Source organism: Petromyzon marinus, chromosome 16 (assembly GCF_048934315.1).
Source record: "Petromyzon marinus isolate PM22_M1 ecotype Great Lakes invasive population chromosome 16, UKy_Petmar_22M1.pri1.0, whole genome shotgun sequence".
NCBI lineage: Eukaryota > Metazoa > Chordata > Hyperoartia > Petromyzontiformes > Petromyzontidae > Petromyzon > Petromyzon marinus.
Window position 1 is genome coordinate 10,828,267 of NC_133682.1, and position 23,166 is coordinate 10,851,432.

General features: G+C 44.7%; 1 protein-coding gene across 5 annotated transcripts in view; it reads right to left on the bottom strand.

The window, feature by feature from the left end:
• The window catches only part of DCUN1D4 (defective in cullin neddylation 1 domain containing 4), a 29,150-nt gene extending 11,349 nt beyond the window's left edge, over positions 1–17,801 (bottom strand). Inside the window, exons 1-9 of one of the 5 annotated variants that reach the window (XM_076067506.1) lie at positions 17,544–17,680; positions 15,720–15,782; positions 13,595–13,665; positions 12,400–12,442; positions 12,050–12,103; positions 10,526–10,643; positions 6,301–6,389; positions 5,147–5,217; positions 1,109–1,200 (exon numbers count right to left, since the gene is read on the bottom strand). In XM_076067506.1, coding sequence (XP_075923621.1) covers positions 1,109–1,200; positions 5,147–5,217; positions 6,301–6,389; positions 10,526–10,596 — 323 coding nt within the window. In that variant the 5' untranslated portion in view covers positions 10,597–10,643; positions 12,050–12,103; positions 12,400–12,442; ... (1 more) ...; positions 15,720–15,782; positions 17,544–17,680. Of the gene's footprint in view, positions 1–1,108; positions 1,201–5,146; positions 5,218–6,300; positions 6,390–10,525; positions 10,647–12,049; positions 12,104–12,399; positions 12,443–13,594; positions 13,666–15,719; positions 15,783–17,543 lie in introns of all 5 variants that reach the window. The other 4 variants (XM_032955176.2, XM_032955179.2, XM_032955175.2 and 1 more) reach the window with 4 other exon arrangements.
• Positions 17,802–23,166: the final 5,365 nt, after the last annotated feature.

A 23,166-nucleotide genomic window follows, 5' to 3' on the forward strand; every position in this document is an offset into this window, starting at 1 on the left:
TTCAGATAATCGTCACTGGTATTGGCCGTGAGCGGGATTCGAATTCGTGTCACCAGATTCGTAGCGCAGTGCGTGGACCCCGACACTACCGCTCCTCACACAACAGAGGTGGCCCGGCCACCTGGGCTGTAGACTACAGTGTTGGGAGAGGTATTGCTGAGGTTATTGTATTATATTACAATTTGTGAAACGTGTATTTGATTATTGCCCGTGTACACAATTGGCCGTTAGTATCTGAAGCACTAAGAATGGTGTATCAATATCCAAGTTGCAAAGGTAATTGTGACAAGGTCAAACACGACCATGTCCACACAACAGCATATTGTACGATGCGCTAACCTTAACAGCCGCCCACTAAAACCACTCATAGTGGGATGTTAACATTAGCGCCATTTAAGAGATTTCCCCCTGCCATGTGAACGTGGAATTTCCACCACCTGGGCCGAGTGCCGCCAAATGAGATGAGCGCCGCCCCAATGCTCGTTTGAGCATGAGAGACACTCTCCCTTTTCCCTGGGGTCCCGCAAAAACCAGGTCAATAATTATTATTTCTCAGTCCGCCCACTCGCGATCCCGACAGCAACGCGCCGCCCACCCAGACTCGCACCAACAAGCGCCAGCAGCAGCAGGCGGCGATCGACACGATGGGCGCCACCCCACCGGCCAAACGCGAGCCCCGGGGGGCGACGACGAGGCCCTCCGGTCAGCCGTCGATCCTCAACTTCTTTGCCAAGGCGAGCCCGCCGCTCCCGCAGTGAATTTAACGTTTATGTCATTTTTCAACTTTTTACGAAACTTAGTGCCCCGAGTAGCTCTCGACGAGGCCAATCGATTGACCACTAGTTTTGTTGTCGGTAAGGTAACAAGACTCGTGTCGCTACGCGGTTTTTCCCACCCCCGGGGCAGTGATGGGACCCCGAGGTCCCGGCAATTGCTTCAATTGCTCTAAAAGTTAATGAAGGATCTCTGTATGTACGTTGAATTTCTTTCACGCCATACGTAGCCAACCGTGCTAATCGGAGGTGCGGGGGGGGGGAAGGACAAGAAACTAAACACAAAAAGCAGTTCTAAAGAAATGTGTGATTAGTCCATTGTGCATATAACTCACTGCAGGGCGGTCATGCCTTTCAGCCACTCCTGCCGGGTGAAGAAACCCATGTTCTGAGCCTCCAGCTTCCATGCCAACACAAGCATGATTATCTGTACGACCGGAAGTAGGAATTAGTACAGCGAACCCTTAATATTCGCACGGGGGGGGGGGGGGGTGGGGGTGGGGATAGGGTCCTGGAGAGCTGCGCGAATATTCAATCCGCGAGTACTTACACTTAAATCTCATTAGGAAAATCAGGTTAGGGGGGCATAACCGTATATTAAGTTTAAACATATCCTCTGTGTGTATACAGTAACTTATGCATATATAGTACAGTATTGTGAAATGAAACTTACCTTTTCAATAAGGACCACAAACATATTTAAACGTGCAAATGTCAACGAATAAATAGGTGGACGTTGCATAGGGTGCAATTCCCCAAAAAAAAAATGAGTACAAGGAAAGCGCCTCGCGTATAAATGGCGTGGCGGACAGATGCGGACTGAGAGGGGGAGCGGCGTCGCGATCCACACCGCCCCCCCCCCCCCGCGACCCCCACGACCTCACCACTTCTTGTCGCCTAGGCAGTAGCGTGGTACGGCCACAAATGTTTAAAATACAACCCAGCAAATTTGAAATGGGCGCGACAATAAATTCGATGCGAATAAGCAACAAGCGCGGTGAAAAAACCCGCAGATATTAAGGGTTTACTGTATATGAAATGCAACCATTGTGTATCCATCCGTGCATGAATGTATAGGTATACAGATGGCTATGAAATATCCTCTGTAATAGAGATGTAATCTCAATTAGCTCAATTGTTTAATTAAGTCATAAAGCATGCATTTGAAAGCAATGGTAGAAAGCAATAGTATTGCCCAAGGGTTACAAATGTTAGAGAGAGTTTGTGATGTCATGAACTAAGGGCTGAAGGCAATGCTGCACCACTGAAGCAATACTTTCGTGTGTTATAGTATGTGGAATGTGTACGTAGCCAACCGTGCTAATCGGAGGCATATAAAGGCTAAATAGTCAAGACAGTGAGGAACAACATACAATCTCACGTTTTGTTATGGAAAGAGACATTTGGTCAAGTAAGCTGTCATTGCAAAAGTATAAAACCAAGGCCCAGTATTTACAAGTTTGCTATTTGTCAATTAACTCATGTGGTGTAGTTTAAGACGAGCAAATCGCACGTAATTTGGAAGTGACCGTCCATCCCAGCCAGCCAGCAAACTTTTAATCTTGTATAGAATTATGTTTCTCTCCACCTTTCTGTTGCCTTCTGTGTTGTATATCCATTTTTGTCGATTTCCCACTTTGTCTCCTTCTATCTGTTTCTCTGTCCCCTCTTCTACCTCTCCCTCCCTCGATATTACTCTTCTCCAACAGTCGCCATTTACCCCACTAAGTGGCGGCGACATCACCAGTGCTTGTTCCAGGCTATGTGCACTTCGAGGCCAAGTTAAATGTTAAAGGCTCGCTGACTGGAGATCAGTTCACGGGACACACCGAAGTGTCAGATGACTAACAGATGCACCACCTGTGCTCCCTACTGTGCCAACTTGCTGGAATTTATTCACTCGGTGCTCTGTTCATTGTTGTGGGCATTGCTCCTCTGCTCTCCATTGTGTGTTGTTGGAGGACGACTTCCTCCAACTTCCCAGCAGTGTCCTTCACGAGTCTTCTCCACAGAGGCCGATCTTGACACCACTAGTACCGGTCAACGCCAAGTCCACTCAGCTCTACATCCTCCTGTACCACAGCAGCCTATCTCTTCTCTAGCCTGGGCTATGCCTGCTTAGTCCTCTCTATCCAGCCAAACAGAGGTTGCTTGGGCATGCAGGCTACATAACCCAACCAACGTAGCCTCGCCTGCCAGGGAAGCTCACCGATGGGACAGTGTCCAGATCTTTCAAGGATCTGCGAGTTCCTCATAAAATCGGAACTGATTAAACCCAGGATGGACCATAGGCAGGGCAGGCTGAATGTTTAAAACTAGCGTAGATGTTGACTGGCAACCCCCCTCCCCTCCTCGGTGGTTGCCAGTTGTTTACACTGTGTGCTGTAAGCAATGCCATTGGGGGAGAGGCTGATAGCAATCAGCTGTGCCCCTCATGGCATGCCAACGGGGGCTCTGGATGGGTGCAAGGGGATGATAACCCCTCCAACTTCAATACAAATATAAAAAGCTCTCCTACCTTCACTGTATCTTACCCAAACTTGATTTGAAGCTTTCGTGACTGCAGGAATTACTCTTTGGTTCTTTCGGTAAAGTCACGTAGAAATAAATTTAATTAAATAATAATAGAATACAACGTTTCGATTGCAACACAAGCAACCATCAGCAGGTACAAATGAATGAGAAAACTAACAGAGTAAACTTGGAAATAATTTGCAATACAACACAGAGTCGGCCAACAAAACAGTCAACACACCCCACCTGGTTGGTTACGTTCTTGAAAGATTTCTTAATTTGAGAGACAAAACATAGACACGGAGACACAGACACACAACCAGAGACTCACACAGAGACAGAGAGAGACACACATAGGCACACAGAAAGACAACGTCTCTGAGTCGAGGCCTTTGTCTATGTGCGAGTCTCTCTCTGCTTGTGTGTCTGTCTGTGTGTCTCCGTGTCTACGTTTTGTCTCTCTCTCAAATTTAGTGATCTTTGGAAGAACGTAATCAACCAGGTGGGGTGTTGACTGTTTTGTTGGCCGACTCTCTGTGTATTGCATAATATTTCCAAGTTTAATGTTTGTTCTCTCATTCATTTGTACCTGCTGATGGTTGCTTGTGTTGCAATCGAAACGTAGTATTCTATTATTATGTATCTTACCCACTTGTTTTTCTCACCTCTCATCCTCACTCTGCTTATTCCCACGTCTCCCTTTCCTCATCTCAATCTCTCTTGCCTCTCCATGATCCTCCCTCCCGCTGCTCGTCACTTTCCCTTGCACTCCTCTTTCCATTTTGCTCTCTCCGTTTCACGCCCTTTCACTCTCTCCCTGCCCCTCCATCTCTTCCTCCCTCCTATTGATCATACCTGGTTTCAAATTAATGACGTCCATTTCACCGATACGACCATATTAGTTGTGTTTAAGATAACACGAAAATAGCCAACAGATGGGCAGCGAGATGGCAACGGTAAAAGATAGAGGAAGGCAGACGTCCAGAACAAACATATCCTTTGAGACCCAAACATCGCACCTCCTTACTTTGCCATTCCTCCTTTAACACACTGGTCATCAGTGTCAGAACATCAACAGGCCGCTATCTACTTCATAAATGAAAAATTAAAGACGAGCCAGTGCTATTGTGGCCATAAACCACTGTAGTCTGTGCTTGTTCAACGGTAAATGGCTAAATTTATACAAACTCTCTTCTGAAGCCCTCTCGTGTTAAGCATGCCTCGACATTGGCATTTAGCTCCTCAACATATTGCCATCGTATGCAAAAATAGAATATAACTCCCTCCTCTTATCTCCTCTATAGTAGTTGCACGGGATACATGGCCGGGGTGGAGGGTGCCATTAGTGCCACACACGAACCCACAAACTCGGCTCAACGCTGTGGGATGCGGGTGACGTCACCACGCAGATATGCGAGGTGACGTCACCCCCCCCACTTGCACTTGGACATACGCCAGGCAGACATAAGTCCAATTAAGATTCCAGCCAGTAAACTTTTTTCTGAAAGTAGTACAAAGGAATAGTAATAAATGTATATGTGCTGACCACAGCAGACTATATGCATTAAGACAAACCTAAAACATTCGTGAAAATCTCATTATAAGTCATTGACAGGCAGACCTGCTTATGAAATGTACTGGTCAAATTATGAACAGATTATATGTCCAAATGATGTTGGTTAAGTGCCAACCATTAAAAGACAATATTATGTTTTGGAAATATGGCAACGTGCCCTGAAATTGGTAGAATTATTACAAATGTGAACAAAATCCTTCAATGAATGTGCACAGCCACATGTAAATAAACATTTGATTTATTATATTTTGATAAATAATGAAAATTGATATGACTGGCATACATTTTCAGGTTCCACGCCAATGTCTTCACAGAACTTCTCCATTCCTTCTGGACCAATAACATCATCATTTCCTGCAAAACAGAAATCACAGCCCATCCCTTACCTCCATTCATATTCACACCCGTACAAAATGTTAACACATGCTCTCAAAAAATATTCAACCAAAACCTGCCCCCCACCCCCTTCCCCCCAACAAAAAAAAAAACCTCAAGCTAGATAATCCACAGTACATGCCAAAACAAAGTAAAATAAATTAAAACGTAACAATATTACGTTGACAAAAATATGGCGATGATGTGAACTACGTAATTAAGTTGTGCAGACATTTTACAGTGGGTGAAGCCAAAGGACAGAAGGGCTGATGTCTAATGAATGCCATTCACGGCCAATAGAACATTATGGATGATTGATGGTTTAAAACTAGATGAAACACAAAAAGTAAATGCATCATATCTTGGAGACAGATATATGGTCAATGTGATCTGGGCTGTCTGCCATGTGTGTGAAAATGTATTCATGAGAAATAAGACTAAAATCATGGTCAGGGTGCATCTTTGTGGCACTATAGTAATGTTAGGATGCAGTCATTCCAATATGTTATGCCATTGCAGTAACGTCATTAGAGTACACTATGGCAGCACGCATGACCATAATTTAAAAGTCGGTTCTAAGAAAAGAGGCTTTAACCTTGTGTTGGGACAACCATAGCTAAATACCCCTGGGTACAATATTACAAGAGTTATTTATATTTTGGAGCTCCCCTTCTTTTAAAAGACAGTGTTCCTTCTAGTGAGGAATGGCTGTCGCTGCTTGCTACAATCACTGTACACGCTCAAACCACTGATCCTAGTGATACATGGTAGTAAATTCCATCTAAGGTGCACACCATTTTATCCACAAGATGGCCACTACGGACTGTCCACAAAAGCATTATTCATCGTATTGTCTTAGGAGGCAACCTGCAACTTTTCAAATCTAAGACGGGTGCTGTAACCACCGCACACAACCTGGGTGTTAATTAAAAAAATATTAAATACATATCAAACCTAACACCGTTAACAATATCTGAAGGAAGTTTCCAGTGACCAGTGTTATTTATTTTCACACATTTTCCCACCATCAGTTGCTAAAATGTATTCCCATGGGGCACTCACCTGTGTATTCACTAAACCAGGTTAAACACCTTTTGTTGGTGAAGGAGTCTTCGTTTTTCATAGTACTGCAAGGCTGTACCCTCACAGAGCTGAATGCAAACACATACACAGCCACAATCGATGCTAAATGGCACGCAAATGTCACTTTTTCACAACATGGCTTGTTATCCCAATGCATGCTAGCTTGAGCCGATGACGTGCGCAATAGCCGATGTAATGAGAGACCGCAGAACACAGAGCCAAAGGAACCGGCTAGCATACACTTGGATTGCCTATTCATGGGAGTACGCGAGTATATATAGCGCAGGAGAGAGGACTTTGCTTGAACCATGTCCCTTGGATTGCACCTGGCTCCCATCCATCAAGCCATAATTTGGAACGGGCACTTGAAATTCCTGCTTCTGTGTTCTTGTAGTCATTCCTAAAAGTTAGCGGTGAGCGTGCTCTCTGTTTATTGGCCTCAAATAAAGCATGATTGGTAACTACATGTGCAATTCGTGTGGCGTAATATAAATGAAGTTCAGAGTTGTCAAGGGTTAAATTCCTCAGTCTGAGGAATATTAAGTAGTGTGGTTAAGGCTGGTGCTGTTAATGTGATTGCTTTTCAATAGGCAGCTTCTTATCTCATTTGGTTAAGTGCCAGGCCAAAGGACAAGAAAACTTTAAAGATTGTTTTTAGGCTTGGATTAGGCACCAGATACCGTTACATTAGAGAAATCCTTTAAGGTTTAGCACACGACTTATGACGAGGTCTCGGTTTCATTCAGGTTAAGGAAAATGTGACAGCTAAAATAATGTTAACTTCATAGTCAAGGCATTGAGGGAACACATTTGGATCATGTTTAACTTTACGTCGCATTTAAATGATGAAGGTGTACAGTTAATTGAAATTTAGTTCACTGTTAACAGACTAATAATACACAGTATTTATGCTAAGGATAGGTTAGAGTCAATTTTACACTTCATAGTTTCAGCCTAAATTTCGGACTCAATTCATGTAGTTATTTTGGATGTCATTCATCCACTTTTAGGCAGAACAATGGCTGTTTTTAAAAAAAAATATTTCCTACAAAACTAGGGAAAGTTGTTCAAACTTAGAACATTTTTGCAATTCAAGTGCAGCTGATGCTACATAACGAAAAATGCACCCATTCTGCCATTCCTTGTGCCAAACCTGTGGAATGGCCAAAAGTGGGCGCAGCCCAATGACAGCGGAAAGTTTCCAAAACGATGCAAAATGAAATCGCGTTAATCACCATTTGGAGGCGTGGATTGTGTGGGAAAGTGAAGGCATGGCGCCATTCCTCAAAAATGTACGTGTCTGTTTGGTGCCTCAATTCTATAAATTATTTGTATATTTTTTTCAATCGTGCGGTAAAGAGAAATCCGACACGCACGTGAAGATTAGCCGAGATAAAAATATGATTGACGATAATTAAGTCAATGACGAAAATCAATACTGACAATTTAAATGGTTAAAACTTTTTTTATTTTACCAGGTAAGGCCCACCGAGCTATATAGTTATATTTCAGAAACACCCTCGCCACAAATGATAGCTCAATTAAGTGGCTTATCATGTGGAAGTCTATCGCAGCCAAATACTCTGAACATGTGATGTTGATTCCAAATGTGGAGGGTAAAACCAGAGGACCTGGACAAAATTCCACACGACCATGGGGAGATCATGCAAACTCCAAAGATATGTTGAAAATGAAGGCAATTATGTTGCTTTGACCATTACAGTACTGCTGATTTTGCTTCTGCTGCTGATAACGACTATGACCAAGATGAAGAGGATGCAAAGGCAGTGTTCCCGGGAAGTCACAATAACTGTGAAGACTCACCGTTAATAATAATTGTTATGTGGGAGAAAACCGGAGTTATCATCATCAAGATCCATGGGGCAGATAGCCCATAGGTGTCCACTATATATTTAATCATTTGTTTCCGCTTTCATGTTTTGTGCCAATATGCTCAATTAGTGCACATCTTTCTGGCACCAATCACATATGTCGTCAAACCATTCTCTGTTAGGTCTTCCTTTTTTTCCCAATTCCTTCCATTTTTCTGAACAACACTTTTAATTTTCCTGTTATTCCTTCTCATCACTGCCTGCATCAGGACTCATTGTGTGCAACCGTTTTCCTGCTTCTACATTGGTCACTCTTTGAGTCCAGTTTAGATGCAGTATCCTTCTGTAGCAATACATTTCTAGTGCCAATGTCTTATCTCTGTCAGTCTTTTTCAATGTCCAAATCGAGAAGGCACACAAAGCTGTACTGAACACGCATGTTTGGTCTTGTAGCTGGTTTACTTGCTTCTCCAGATGTGACTGAATCCTACCATTACTCCCTTTGCTTTTGTGATCATCGCTCTTGTGTATTTCGTGTAGTCGTTGTCCCATGTCAGTAGACTTCCCAAGTATACAAATTCCTTTACATTCACAATGGTGCTACTTTCTATTATTACTTCTCTCTCAATGTCATCCCTTTCGAACACCGTCTTTGTCTTGTCCACATTCATCCTCGGTCCTGCATCCATTCCTGACTTATTCAGCATATGAACACTTTCCTGCAGTGCTACGCAACTTTCTTCCATCAGATCTATGTCGTACGTGAATCTCAGGTTATTTATTCTTTCTCCTTGCACAGATATTCCTGTGCCGTTGTCCTGAATGGCATCCATCACTCTTTCCAAGTATGTGACAAAGTTGCTTGGTGATAGTGAATCCCTGGTCTCATACCTATGTGTTAAAGGGAACCACTCCTCTTTCTTGTCAAAACGTTACTGCTGACTTTGACCTTTCACCTATATCCTGCATAATCTGTGTCAGTCTTTTGCCTACTCCATATGATCTTAATATTGGCCACTTTATATCTAGCTTAGTCGAATCAAATGCTTTCTGGAAATCTATTAAACAGTTGTAAACCAGCCAATGATTTTGCTTTGCTTTCTCTGTTATAAAAATTAAAATCAAGACATGCTGTTCTGTGTTCCTATCTTTCCTAAAGCCGAACCTGTTCATGTGGCAAATAATCCTCAGTCTGCGCTTTTCATAGATTTAATAGTATTATCATTAGTTTCTTCCCCATGTGCCTCATGGGTGCGATGGTTCTGTAATGTTTACTATTGGTCAGCTCTCTGCAAACTGGAGTACCCAGATTAAACAGATATTACAATGGGATACCACCCAAATGACTAAACAAGTTGATTCAAGAATCAATTTCTGTACTGCATTTTCCTAGAAATAGTCAGGTTTGGTAACTTAATAAATCTCAACACAATCCACCAACCCATGCCTCAAGAGTGAACTATTGTAGGTGTCATGCGAAACTCCCATTAAACCTAGGAGACACAAGAAAAACAGGTTCCAAAGACGATCGCCACTGATGTTACGTCATGGCTGGTAATCAAACTTAAGTTGCTGGTGGTTCGGAGCGCAGTGCACGAAGGACTGTTCTCCTCTATTACCACCATCAACATCGCTCTCGCCTTCTACATCATCATCATTGCTCTTTTGTAGTGATATGCTATGCCTTAAAGCTACATTCAGCAGAGGGTGGAGTAACTGTCCTAAACATATGAGCGTTCACGTGTATTCATGCTTGAGATAGACGGTTCCTGATTGGTCATCTTGGTCCATCAGTGGTCAAATTGTGCTGACGTCAGCATGACACAGAGCTGCTTCCCATTGGCACTTCCCTGGCTACCTGATCGCTATGGATTTTTTGTGGAATGGGGTTGTATGTTGAGCATCTTTGGCACCGAACTTAACCAACCATGATAATTTGAGATGCGGGGAAGGACAACTAAACACAAAAAGCAGTTATAATTAAATTAGTCTTCAATCTAGATTTAAGAGTACACAGCTCCAGTGGCTTCCTAATATTGGAAGAGCGTTCCAGACGGCCGCAGAAACGCATCTGAAAGCGCGCGATGCAGTGACCGTCTTTGTTCGATGGCCAGCCAAAAGCCGCTGCGAAGATGACCGGAGTTCGCGTGATGGCTTATGCGCCTTGGAAAATCAAATTTTAAAAAACCGCTTGATGAAAGAGGGAGAAATCCCTTCACTGGAACTTTCAGCTCACGGCAGAATTTTTGAAAAATGTGAAAACTCTACATGAATTGGGCTCATTAAGAAGATATCATTGCAGGTATGCTCACGGCTAGGGTTAATAACTTCGAGGGAAGTTATATTTGTATTGCTAGAAACTTTGCACGCACCCGTCTCTCTTAGAGCGCTTGATTGTGACCTCCTCAGAGCAAGGGGACCTCCTCTTCTTCTTGACGGGCATGTTGTGAGTACAGTGGAAGGACGCACAGCCGCAGGACACCTCCGCAACTGCTTTCCAAACAGGTGCCAACAGAACGTCACAGGCAATACAGACAACCTGGAGGCATAACACCTTAACCCTATCATTGTTAACTAGAGGCCATTTTATTAACTTTTGAACCAAAATGTAATCTTGCCAAGTCAAATGCCTCCCCCCCCCCCCACTCACAAAAACGAGCAATGCTCAGATCAAAGGGGTAATGTTCCTTTGATGGTTCTAAACCTGTGGTGGAGATTCCACATTCCCCATGCCAGGTGTGAGTTTGCATGGCTTAAGGGATGAGCACTGTTGACTTCCCAAAAAGTTTATCGATAGTTATTAACCCCAGAGAGATTATGGGCCAAGTTAACCATTGCTAGGGATTTCAACTCACAACTTTACAATTGTGTTTTAAGTGCCCTCACCAGTGTCACCTTGCAAGATAGATTTTTTTATACGCAAAACACTTGTGAACGTACACAGTCGTTTTAATACGAGACGTTCAACTATATTGTATCCTAGGCCTGTACAGTGATGTGGCATGACACTGGTACTTTGTGCAATATTTTTTCCCCAGATTTTGATAGATGAATCGTGTAAACCAAGATGGTGGTGTCCTTATACAACTGCGAGATTAGAACAGCAGCATGCTGTCATTTGTATATGACCTGAAAGAATAATCGAAATGTAGCAAAAATAATGGCACCATTTACATGTGGGTTGCCAGTGTGACTGTAGGGTGCCAACAATGTTAAAATCATACCCATACCTGTCAACCCCTTATCAGTGCCTACCTTATTAGACCAATTCAGACCTTACTGGTCACCTTATAAATCTCAACGTTCACCCTACAAAGTCCCATCACAAGGGCGAAACACAAACAATAGACAAAACATGTTTTATCCCGTATTGAAATGGCTGTATGCCGTATGGACCTGTAAATTCAATTTCCCTGTACAAAAATACGGGTAAACCGTATGGGTTGACAGGTATACGCACACCATGAAATAAAGGATTCACATTTGTTGTGCTTTATTGGGCATTTTTCTAATGTCAGGCCAAACATGTCTCAATTCCGCCATGACACCATTTGCAAACGATGCCACGATTCATGCAGCCATCGCCATGTTGCAGCTTCATTCTTCAAAACATTTTAAACGTCTTTACACCCTCACCAGACAAAAAAAGAAAAAAAAAAGATTGTCCTTCCAATGTGCAGTCGTGCAAGGGCACCGCTAGCTATCTGCCATCTAGCGGCAAAAAAACGGAGAGAAAAAAAAGCTCTTGCACGTGATTACCATTGGTCATTCTCCATTTAGTGTCATTTTTTTAATTACAAATGAATGTTACGGAATCGCTTGTTTTTTTGTCCCGTTTGTAACACTCGTAAAAAAAAGACATGGGTAGCAACGCGAGGCAGAAACAAGCGACTTACATTAGGGTGGAGAGATCAAATCCTGGTCAAGGGTCAACTCAGCCCCCAATCTCTCTGGGATGAACAAAACGAGTAATATGTTGTGGGAAGTCAGTAATGGGGAGACTATATAGACTGCTCCCTGTCACTGTGACACTTGATTTCCACCAATGGCTGAGGAATGCCAACAGGGTCAGTGTGTAAATAACTTAACAATTCTACAGTATTACTGAAGGATACACGACTTTATAATTGCTTTTATAGCCGTGAAATGTTTAAGTGTGTGGACCTAATAAAGGCACGATTTTGAAATCCCTTTAATACGAATACTCGTGACTATGAATTCATGATAAGAATATGGAAAAACTTACTTATGGAACTATCGCTTTGCCCATCAAGGTCTTCACGTAAATTCTGTTAAGGAATCCAAAAGGTTAATTTGTTACAAACATCCTGCAGACACAAGTCATTGACATTATTCTAAGTTCCTACTCATGGTTAAGGTCTGTGACACAATAACTGACTATATTACACTGTATATTGAACGTGAATTATTTGCAATGAAATATCTACTAACTCGTGCACCTGCCATAGACAACACCCCAAAAGTTCAATGTTTAACATGGAAACATCATAAACGGTGCATTTTAGATTACAGTGTTAGTTTTATTTACCCTTTGGTAAGATGCTAAAATAATGGTAATTTTTCTCAAGGTTAAACTGGTAAAGGTACAAATGCAACGTTTTCTGTTCTAATACACAGCATCCTTAATTATTGACACATACATTATTGGTTAAATGATGCTATGTTGTTTGTCTTAAACATTTTAAATTTGCCTGTTCCGTGTGCCCACTGTGTGTACACCGGTTTCAGTGTAATTTATGGGGACATTTACATTCGTACAAGTTTTATGCCCTTTACTTCATTTCAGAACCGATTAACATTTCTATGCTTCAAGGATGTTTCTTTTCCTTGCAAAAAAACAATGGCTATATGATTTACATCGTGGTCGGTTAGGTTTTATGGACGACGATGTGAAATGTGCAATTTGTGCAATTATAAATGAATGTCAAAGTTTGTAATGTCCAGTTTATAGCAGACTCGTGGCTCTGGTAATGTCCCAAAGAATGCACTGGGCATCTGCCTCTGTACAACCTGACAAAGGTGAACATACTGACCGCTCTGGTATTGACGAACATATAACATTTTTATTGTTGTAATTTACAGTAAGAAATATACCCCTAAACTCAAAAGCACTTTTTCGATTAGTAAAATGTGGGACAAATAGTATCATTGCTATTAAAAGAGGTCACTGATTTATATTAATATTGATGTTTATTTTCGGGTACTGACAGCAGCTGCAGTATGTATTTTCAGTGACCTGATACACTTGTGTGTTGAACTTCTCTCACACCGCACGTAGCCAACCATGCTAATATAATTCAAGAAAACTGCTTGGTTTAGTTAAATGCTTATGGGTATAACAATAACACTAAACGTGAACTGCAGTGCCAAGTTCTTCACACAGCACGAAGTGAATGTGTATGCGCGCACGGAATGGTCACCAGTCGATTGAAGGTCCTGTATATTCTATGAATATTCTCCAGAATGACCAAGGCAAGAACCCACCAGTGGCCTAGAAAAACAGACACACGGCATCCAACAGATTAACCAACGGCACATTATTGTAAAAAACAGTCACGTGTAAGGCTTGCGAACAATATGTACAGTGTGCTTAGGCACATTGATTCCTCACTGCTTTTAATAGCAACAGAAAATGATGCAAAGGCTTTATATCAACGCAGGGCCACGTTACATAATGCATAACCTCATTACAAACTGTAAAGCTCACATTTCGACTGCAATTAAATGACCACTCAAAAAAACCACGCGGACATTTGCACCTCAACAGAGCGTCCGTCAATAACATGCAATTGCCACATCATTAACAACCTCCATCACGAACACCACCACAATACAAAGGGTCTCAAACGCTTAACGTGACCCAGGTACAGGTGAGGGAAAAAAGTATTTGATCCCCTGCTGATTTTGTACGTTTGCCCACTGACAAAGAAATGATCAGTCTATAATTTTAATGGTAGGTTTATTTTAACAGTGAGAGACAGAATAACAACAAAATCCAGAAAAACGCATGTCAAAAATGTTATAAATTGATTTGCATTTGGCCCCCTCTCAATCAGAAAGATTTCTGGCTCCCAGGTGTCTTTTATACAGGTAACGAGCTGAGATTAGGAGCACACTCTTAAAGGGAGTGCTCCTAATCTCAGCTCGTTACCTGTATAAAAGACACCTGTCCACAGAAGCAATCAATCAGATTCCAAACTCTCCACCATGGCCAAGACCAAAGAGCTCTCTAAGGATGTCAGGGACAAGATTGTAGACCTACACAAGGCTGGAATGGGCTACAAGACCATTGCCAAGCAGTTTGGTGAGATGTCAACAGTTGGTGCGATTATTCGCAAATGGAAGAAACACAAAAGAACTGTCAATCTCCCTCGGCCTGGGGCTCCATGCAAGATTTCACCTGGTGGAGTTGCAATGATCATGAGAACGGTGGGGAATCTGCCCAGAACTACACGGGAGGACCTTGTCAATGATCTCAAGGCAGCTGGGACCATAGTCACCAAGAAAACAATTGGTAACACACTACGCCGTTAAGGACTGAAATCCTGCAGCGCCCGCAAGGTCCCCCTGCTCAAGAAAGCACATATACATGCCCGTCTGAAGTTTGCCAATGAACATCTGAATGATTCAGAGGACAACAAAAGTGTTGTGGTCAGATGAGACCAAAATGGAGCTCTTTGGCATCAACTCAACTCGCCGTGTTTGAAGGAGGAATGCTGCCTATGACCCCAAGAACACCATCCCCACCGTCAAACATGGAGGTGGAAACATTATGCTTTGGGGGTGTTTTTCTGCTAAGGGGACAGGACAACTTCACCGCATCAAAGGGACGATGGACGGGGCCATGTACCGTCAAATTTTGGGTGAGAACCTCCTTCCCTCGAAACCTTAATGACTTGGAGATCTGCAAAGAGTGGGACAAAATCCCTCCTGAGATGTGTGCAAACCTGGTGGCCAACTACAAGAAACGTCTGACCTCTGTGATTGCCAACAAGGGTTTTGCCACCAAGTACTAAGTCATGTTTTGCAGAGGGGGTCAAATACTTATTTCCCTCATTAAAATGCAAATCAATTTATAAAATTTTTGGCATGCGTTTTTCCGGATTTTGTTGTTGTTATTCTGTCTTTCACTGTTCAAATAAACCTACCATTAAAATTAAAGACTGATCATTTCTGTGTCAGTGGGCAAACGTACAAAATCAGCAGGGGATCAAATACTTTTTTCCCTCACTGTAGATCATCCCCATCGGCAGCTGCATAACATGCCAAGTGGCACGGCTGAAAGTAGCCACACGCCACCTCTACCTCTTCGTCTCTTGCTCGGTCCTTCTTGGACGTTTGCCCCTTTGTTTGAGAAAACCGTGAAAACCCATACACGTCAGCACCAGTATCACCACAGATCTTACAATGGCCACCCCCCAACCCCCTTAAGTGGATGGAAAAGTAAGAGTGACAGTGCACGTGTTTAACTGAAACGGTCTTGGGCATAGCCGTAGCGTGGCAAGTACTGTGGATAAGTCAAGTAGCGCTGTGGTTAGAACTCACAATTCGGAAGGTTGTCGAGTTCAAATCATCCCCATCTGGGGATTGACCGAGCCCATCATCCCCCTGGTTAAAAACAAAGCATGCGTAACCGCGTTGTCAGTGGTCAACCGTGGCCTTCCCAAATGACCCGCTGGCTCCCGCCATGGGAACGTGGCGTTTCCACCGATGGACGGTGGAAACGATGGACCGTGATAAACATTTTTTTTAAATGTCCCCACCCAGCACCTCGCGCGTCTTGTATGCTTCCAAATTTACAGCGGCCTGCACTTGTAATGGTGACAACAGAACGTTACCAAAAAATATACTATTGTTCAGTCACCTTACGTTTGGTTGGGTCCTTGGTAGTAACTATATATACACACACACATTTACAGACGTCACCGCAGAGGCTGTGTGCCAGGCTAGGTGCACTCCGGCGCCGCCAAGCAAAAGGGCCGAAGGCTCGGAGATCAATCACAGGGCAGGCCCGAGTGTCGTCGGCTATCGGGGCTGACAAGACACAGCAGGCACAAGCATCTCCCGTGCAGCCTTAACATGCTGTAGGGGCAAGTGCCGCTTGGGAGTAGCACCTGTGAAGGCCGGCACGGCACACGAGGGTGGTGGCCACGCACGACCGCCTTTGTCTCTCCCAGTCACGATGTTTAACACACCGCACTCATTGAAGGCTGAGTCGACCTAGGTAAGGGAGGGGAGGGCCCCCCAGGACCGGTTCAGATAATCCTCACTGGGTGACGGTGGCCGTGAGCGCGAATCGAACTCGGGTCGCCGGGTTCGTATAGCGCGCCGAAAGCTACACTACCGGCTCCTTGGCAGCATTAAAGACAAAGATGCCCCCCCCGTATTGCCTTAAACAGACTGTTGGGGCAAGTGTTGTTAGCGAGCACCTGCGAAGGCCGGCCCGGCAGGCCGCCTGAGGCCGAGTCGACCTAGGGGGAGGCCCATGTACCGGCTCAGTCAATCGTGAGCGGGAAATCGAACCAGGGGGCTCGCTTGGCGGTACACACGCGCACACATTAACACAAGTGGCGGTGATGTCAACGCGGAGACTGTGCCAGGCTAGGTGCACGCCGGCGCCGTCACGCAAAGGGACCGAAGGCTCGCAGGCAAATCACAGGGCAGGCCCGAGTGTCGTTGGCCATCGTGGGGGGTGGGTGCTTACAGATACGACACACGCAGATACAAGCGTACAGCATCATCCGCCGTACATGCGTACAGTCTAAACACATACACACGAACATACGCAGCGCTTACCTACCTACACCCAAAACTGTAAACAACACGAGGAGAAAAAAAACCACCCACTGTACACACACACACGTAAAAATCCTGTTACGAGATCTTTTGTTAATTCGCGTCTCTACGAGATCTTCCCCTGGCTTGCGTCGCCCGTGAAGCGGAGGCGGCGGGGGGTTCGTTTGACTATACTTCACCACGCCGACTGAGGGCCCAGCCCGTGTCGCTCATGACGGGACACATTTCACTCGCGTCCACCCAATATAAATCCGAACACACACACACACCAACTCCATTATACAACAGCTATGACACACAATGAACGCATACGTACACTGTACAAAGACACACGTACACACACGCACGCGCGAGCGCCCTGCGAAGCTCACGCCGATTTGTAACACACGGGAGGGCGCGTGTTTTGCAGCTCGGGTTTGGCTCTGCCTTTGCTAGTTCCGCGGGCCCTGCTGGTCGCGGTTGCGCCTGGGCCTCGGGGGCTGCACTGCGTCACCATTTCAAGCGGCGTTCACTTCGGCCTTCTCGAATCTCAACAGCGGCGTTTTTTTTTCTCTCTCTCTCTCCGATACTCACTCAAAAAAACATTACTCGGGGAGGACGCGCGGGCCCTTTGCGATATAACGACGGCGACAATCGTCTCTTTTGTTGTTGCTGTTGTTGTTGCTGCTGCTGCGATTGTTGCGCCGCGATGTTTCAAACGAAGGTGGTGGAGGGGGGGGGGAGGCCTTTTTTTCCTCTTCGGCGACGGCGGCCGCGGCTTCTTCCCCTCTCCTCCTCCTCCTGCGCCTCTCACTGCTGCGACTCCCCCCAGCGACACACGAAGCCTCTTCCCCCTACACCACCCCCCACACCGCACATTTCCCAGCTCGGATACGCATTACCGCCATACGATTGGACGGTCGCGCCGCGTGCTCGGCGGGACTGGTGTGGGGGGGGGGGGCGGCGGCGGTTGCGAGACTGTCCGCCATTGGATGTCTGAGGGGGGGGAGGCGGTGCTGCTCGCGATGTGCACCAATGAGCTGCGTTAGAAGAGCGCTGCCACCCCGCCTCCCGATTGCGGCTTATCCGGTGTGGGAAATATAAACGCTTATAAACCCCGCCCCCTAGTACGCCTATAACCCCGCCCCCCGGAGAGCGGCTTATCCCATGTAAAAAATGCAATCGCCTTCAAAGCCCCGCCTCCTCCATCGCGGCTTATACGATATGGGAAATTCAAACGCATACAAACCCCGCCCCCCCCCCCCGCCGCCACCGTTGTGAGTTCTGCCGGCGGTGTCAGGCAGCGAGTTAGGCGCGCTCTGATTGGCTGTTTGCGACGAGCCGACGGACGGTTCAATAGGCGCTGCGATTGTTGTCGCGCGCGCAATCCTCGCGCGCCTGCTTTGAGGTGGGACGGCATCACCGCGCGCCGTGGAAAAAAGCGCGCGGTGTTTAAATTCACACCGCGCGGTCCGGCCCCCCCCCCTCCTCACCGCGTGGTCGGGGTCCCCCCTCACCGCGTGGTCGGGGACCCCCTCTCACCGCGTGGTCGGGGTCCCCCCTCACCGCGTGGTCGGGGACCCCCCTCGCGGCGCGGTCGGGGACCCCCCTCACCGCGTGGTCGGGGACCCCCCTCACCGCGTGGTCGGGGACCCCTCTCACCGCGTGGTCGGGGACCCCCTCTCACCGCGTGGTCCGGGCCCCCCTCCTCATCGCGTGGCCGGGGTCCCCCCTCACCGCGTGGTCGGGGACCCCCCCTCACCGCGTGGTCGGGGTCCCCCGGGCCCCCCTCACCGGACGGCCAGGGCACCCGCACGGTCCGGGACCGCCCCCCCCCCCCCCCCGCACTACTGCCAATACCGGATGGGCTCCCTTCGGTTTCGTGTGGGATTCGAAACGAATGGGAATGTTTGATGACTGAAAATGTTAAATAACTGCCCCAAATCTATATTATTGGACTAATGTTCCACAGATACACAGGATACATTTATTTTAAAAGGCAATTGAGATAAATAAAAATATTACTCTTGGTACATCAGCCGCATTAGCCTTCTGAATCTATGTTTTGCACGTACAATACATTATTAGAAAAAGCAGACGGGTCCAATTGATCTAAAGTGGTAATTTGAGGCCCCTGAGCCAAAGTCTTCCACATGCAATGTTAATTAAGAAGCATACGTCTGACGTAAAATCAAATGTTGGTTCATCAGTCGAAAACCCATCATCTGGACCAACATTTACAGTAAAATTCAGAAACGTGAGTTAAGAGTATTTGGCTGCTGTAAATTTCCACACGATGAGGCACTTTGAGCTATGATTTGTGGCCAGGTCGCTTCTGAAAAAGAGCTATACAGCTCAGCGGGCTTTACCTGGTAAAAACAAAAATAAAGTTTAGTTTAAACAGTGACATTCGGGACCAGTTTCAGGTTTATGAGCCTCGTCAAGCAAGTATTGGCCTGGGCGGCAGGGTGGCGCGGTGGTGACACGTGCCTCAAAACAAGAAAAAACCTAAGTTGAATTCCCTTTCTCTGTGTAGTTTGTTATGCATGGGTTTCCGAGGGGTTATCCAGTTTCCTCCCATTAAAAAAAAACTCATACAATTTAACCAACAGTGGCCAAATATTCCAATGCAAATAAACCCCTGCAAATGACTCAATTGTGTTTTCACATATCATCATCGCCTCCTACTGCATACACCTGAAAATAGTCGAACCTCAGTGAGGGACTAGTAAAAACATCACAATGTAGAACTCTCCTGAAAAACAGAGAGTTGTGTCGTATGAAGACACTCCTGGATAAACTAAATTATTTCATTATTCAACCAGAGCTTACGGGTTGGCAGATGCCCTTTATGAGGCTGGCCGGCAGGGGGCGTGAGGCTGGCCATTCTTCGCAAGAGGGATTATTATTTTACGAAACCTCCTTTGCCAGAAACAAGATATAGGAATAGGTTTAAACCTTTTAACTGGCACAAAAACTGACACCTTTATTCAAGGCATCATGTTTGCAATAACCACAACACAAGCAGTCAAAATGCAAACAAAAAAGACAACCCTGAAAATATGCACTGTCCTTGAATTTGATTGGTCTACACCCGAGACGGCTTTTCTTAGAGCCTAGTCCCCACTGGTGTTGGACCAGAAGACGCCTTTTGGCCAGTGCATATTATCAGAGTTGTCTTTTTTGTTTGCATTTTGACTACTTGTGTTGTGGTTATTGCAAACATGATCCCTTGTATAAAGGTGTCAGTTTTTGTGCCAGTTAAAAGGGTTAAACCTATTCCTATAGGGATTATTATTTATTAAACAGAAGCCAAATGGAATGGGCCAGTGCTACATCCTTTGAGCAAACGTCAGCCAGTGTCGACTGGTGTCATCACTGAAGTTCAAAAATGTTCAAATATATGCAGTTTTATGAATGGGTTTAATTACATTCTGTCATTTATCAGGACAAATGAAATGAAGAGGTTCCTATATATCATTAGACCTCCTTTGCAAGTACCAAAATGTAATAATAGGGGTTTTTTCCCCTTTTTCAGTTTTGTTGCGAAAAAAGGGGAAAAACCCCTATTATTACATTTTGGTACTGGCAAAGGAGGTCTAATGATGTAGATGCTCACCCCGAGCCCTCATTACTTTGATAGTGCATTGTCTTTGAGCTCTACGCCTTTTGGCGTTATCTGGTCGAGCACCAATTGGGTCGAGGCTCAAAAGAAAGCCGTCCCTTGGTGTGGACCAATCAGTATCAAGGACAATGCATATATTACTCTTTGGTTTTTTCGGTAAAGTCACGTACAAATAAGAAATAATAATAAAATTACATAATAGCATACGACGTTTTGATTGCAACGCAAGCAATTATCATCAGGCATAGAAGATCTAAATTTAAGAGAGAGAGAAAACACAGAACCGCAGATATATATATACAGACACCTGAGTAGAGGGAGTTAACACAGAGACACAAAGAGAGACACAACGTATGGAGCACAGAGAGATAGGGTCTCTGTGCCGAGGCCTTAGCATGTAGGGGAGACAAAGAGAGATGGAGAAGGACATCAAATCGAACAAGATTTAGTAAAATTTGGAAACAATTTATTGTTTCCATTTGATGTGCTTCTCCATCTCTCTTTGTCCCCCCTACATGCTAAGGCTTTGGCACAGAGACCCTATCTCTCTGTGCTCCATACGTTGTGTCTCTTTGTGTCTATGTTAACTCCCTCTGCTTAGGTGTCTGTATATATATCTGCGGTTCTGTGTTTCCTCTCTCTCTCTTAAATTTAGCTCTTCTATGCCTGATGATGATTGCTTGCGTTGCAATCGAAACGTCGTATGCTATTATGTAATTTTATTATTATTTCTTATTTCTACGTGACTTTACCGAAAAAACCAAAGAGTAATTCCTGGAGTCACGAAAGCGCCAAATCAAAAGCATATATTATCATAGTATGTTTTTTGTTTGCATTTTGACTGCAGGTATTGTGGTTAATGCAGACATGAATCCTTGTAAAAAGGTTTCAGTTTTGTTGCCAGAAAAAAGGGGAAAACCCCTATTATTAGGTTCCTATATAGTTCTAAGCAAATACGACATTCATAAAATGAGACGTTAAATTGTGTGCTCTGGCAGCCAACAAGATATGGAAGATTGGCTGGAAGGAAGTCATGTTTTATATGAGGTGGTTGGGTGGTTCAGTACACATTGATTTGAAGCTTTCGTGACTGCAGGAATCCACACTCTTTGATTCTTTCGGTAAAGTCACGTAGGTAGAAATAAAATAAATCACGACGTTTCGAACGCAACACAAGCACCCGTCTTCAGGTGAAAATCGCGACAGCTGTGATGTCAGCAGCACAGAGTATACAGTACACATGTTGGGACACTGAACCAGATCCAAAACCATCCTAGTTCAGAATCCAAAGATCCACATCTGATGAAACTGGGTTAGCCATCCATTGTAGTTAATTGCTGAATTTATTAGGATTGTTTGTCAACTTACCAGTGAGCTGAAACAGTCATAATTAGCTCGTTAAACGTTTGTACAACTTCACATTTTTTTGTATGGCTGTGTCGGGTGTTGGAGGGTTTCTGGATGAAACAGATTTAGTCAGCTGCTTTTGAATTTCGGGGTATATTTCTTACTATAAATCACAACATAATATAAATGTATTTGTTCATTTGATTACCAGAGCTGTCAGCGTGTTCACCTTGGTCAGCTTGAACAGAGCCAGCCGTTAGTGGAGATGCCCAATGCATTCTCTGGGACATTACCAGCGCCAAGAGTCTGCTGTAAAGTGGACATTACGAACTTTGACCTTCATTTGTCATTGCACATATTGCACATTCCAAAGCATCGGCGGATACAAAGCATCAGCGGATACAAGGGTCGAATAATAGGTGTAATAGGACAAGAGGAGTTTTCGTGAACTCTCCGTCAAATAGGTCCCATGATATAGCTGCTCAACCCGAGCAATAATCCTCTGAGACGTACATTGACTTTGTACTGTACGCTTTTTGGCGTTGTTCTCTGGTCTTACACTGGTGAGACGAGACCATTAAGACGTCTGCTGTCTCTGGTGTAGGCCAATTAGTCTCAAAGACAATGTATATCTTATCACAGCATGTTTTGTTTGCATGTTCACCACAAATACTGTATGTGGTTAATACAGACTTGATTCCTTGCAAAAGGAATATATTTGGCGTTTGAAGATCGTAAAACCTATTGGTATTTTTCATACTTTGATGCTGGCGGATTACAGGAATGGGGTTAACGGGGTCGTGGGATAGCGGCTGTGAGTCGTCTTCTTCTTTCGTACGGCTGATGTAGATGCAGAGCAACAAACTACAATGTCACATTCAGGTGGTACTCAAGCCAAGGCAACCGTGTCAGGCGTAGCGGAGTTGTATCATCATCGCCGTGATGTCTCCTTTGTAGTTGTGGAAGGGGGCATTGTGGCGTTATTCGTTGTTACGGTCCTGTTTAATTTATCCATTTGTGCACCAGGTATCCGCATCTACCGCCACGGTTCGTCACAGTTCATTTTGTTGCATACATACCCGTATTCTTGTACAGGGGAAATTTTTGGTTTCAGGTCCATACGGCGTACAGTCGTTTCAGTACGTGAAAAAAATAGTTTTTGTCTCTTTCAGTTTAACACGTAGGCTTTCGCGACCAATATTATTCATTATAAACGTTTTTGGGTTAGATCGCGTTATTTATAAA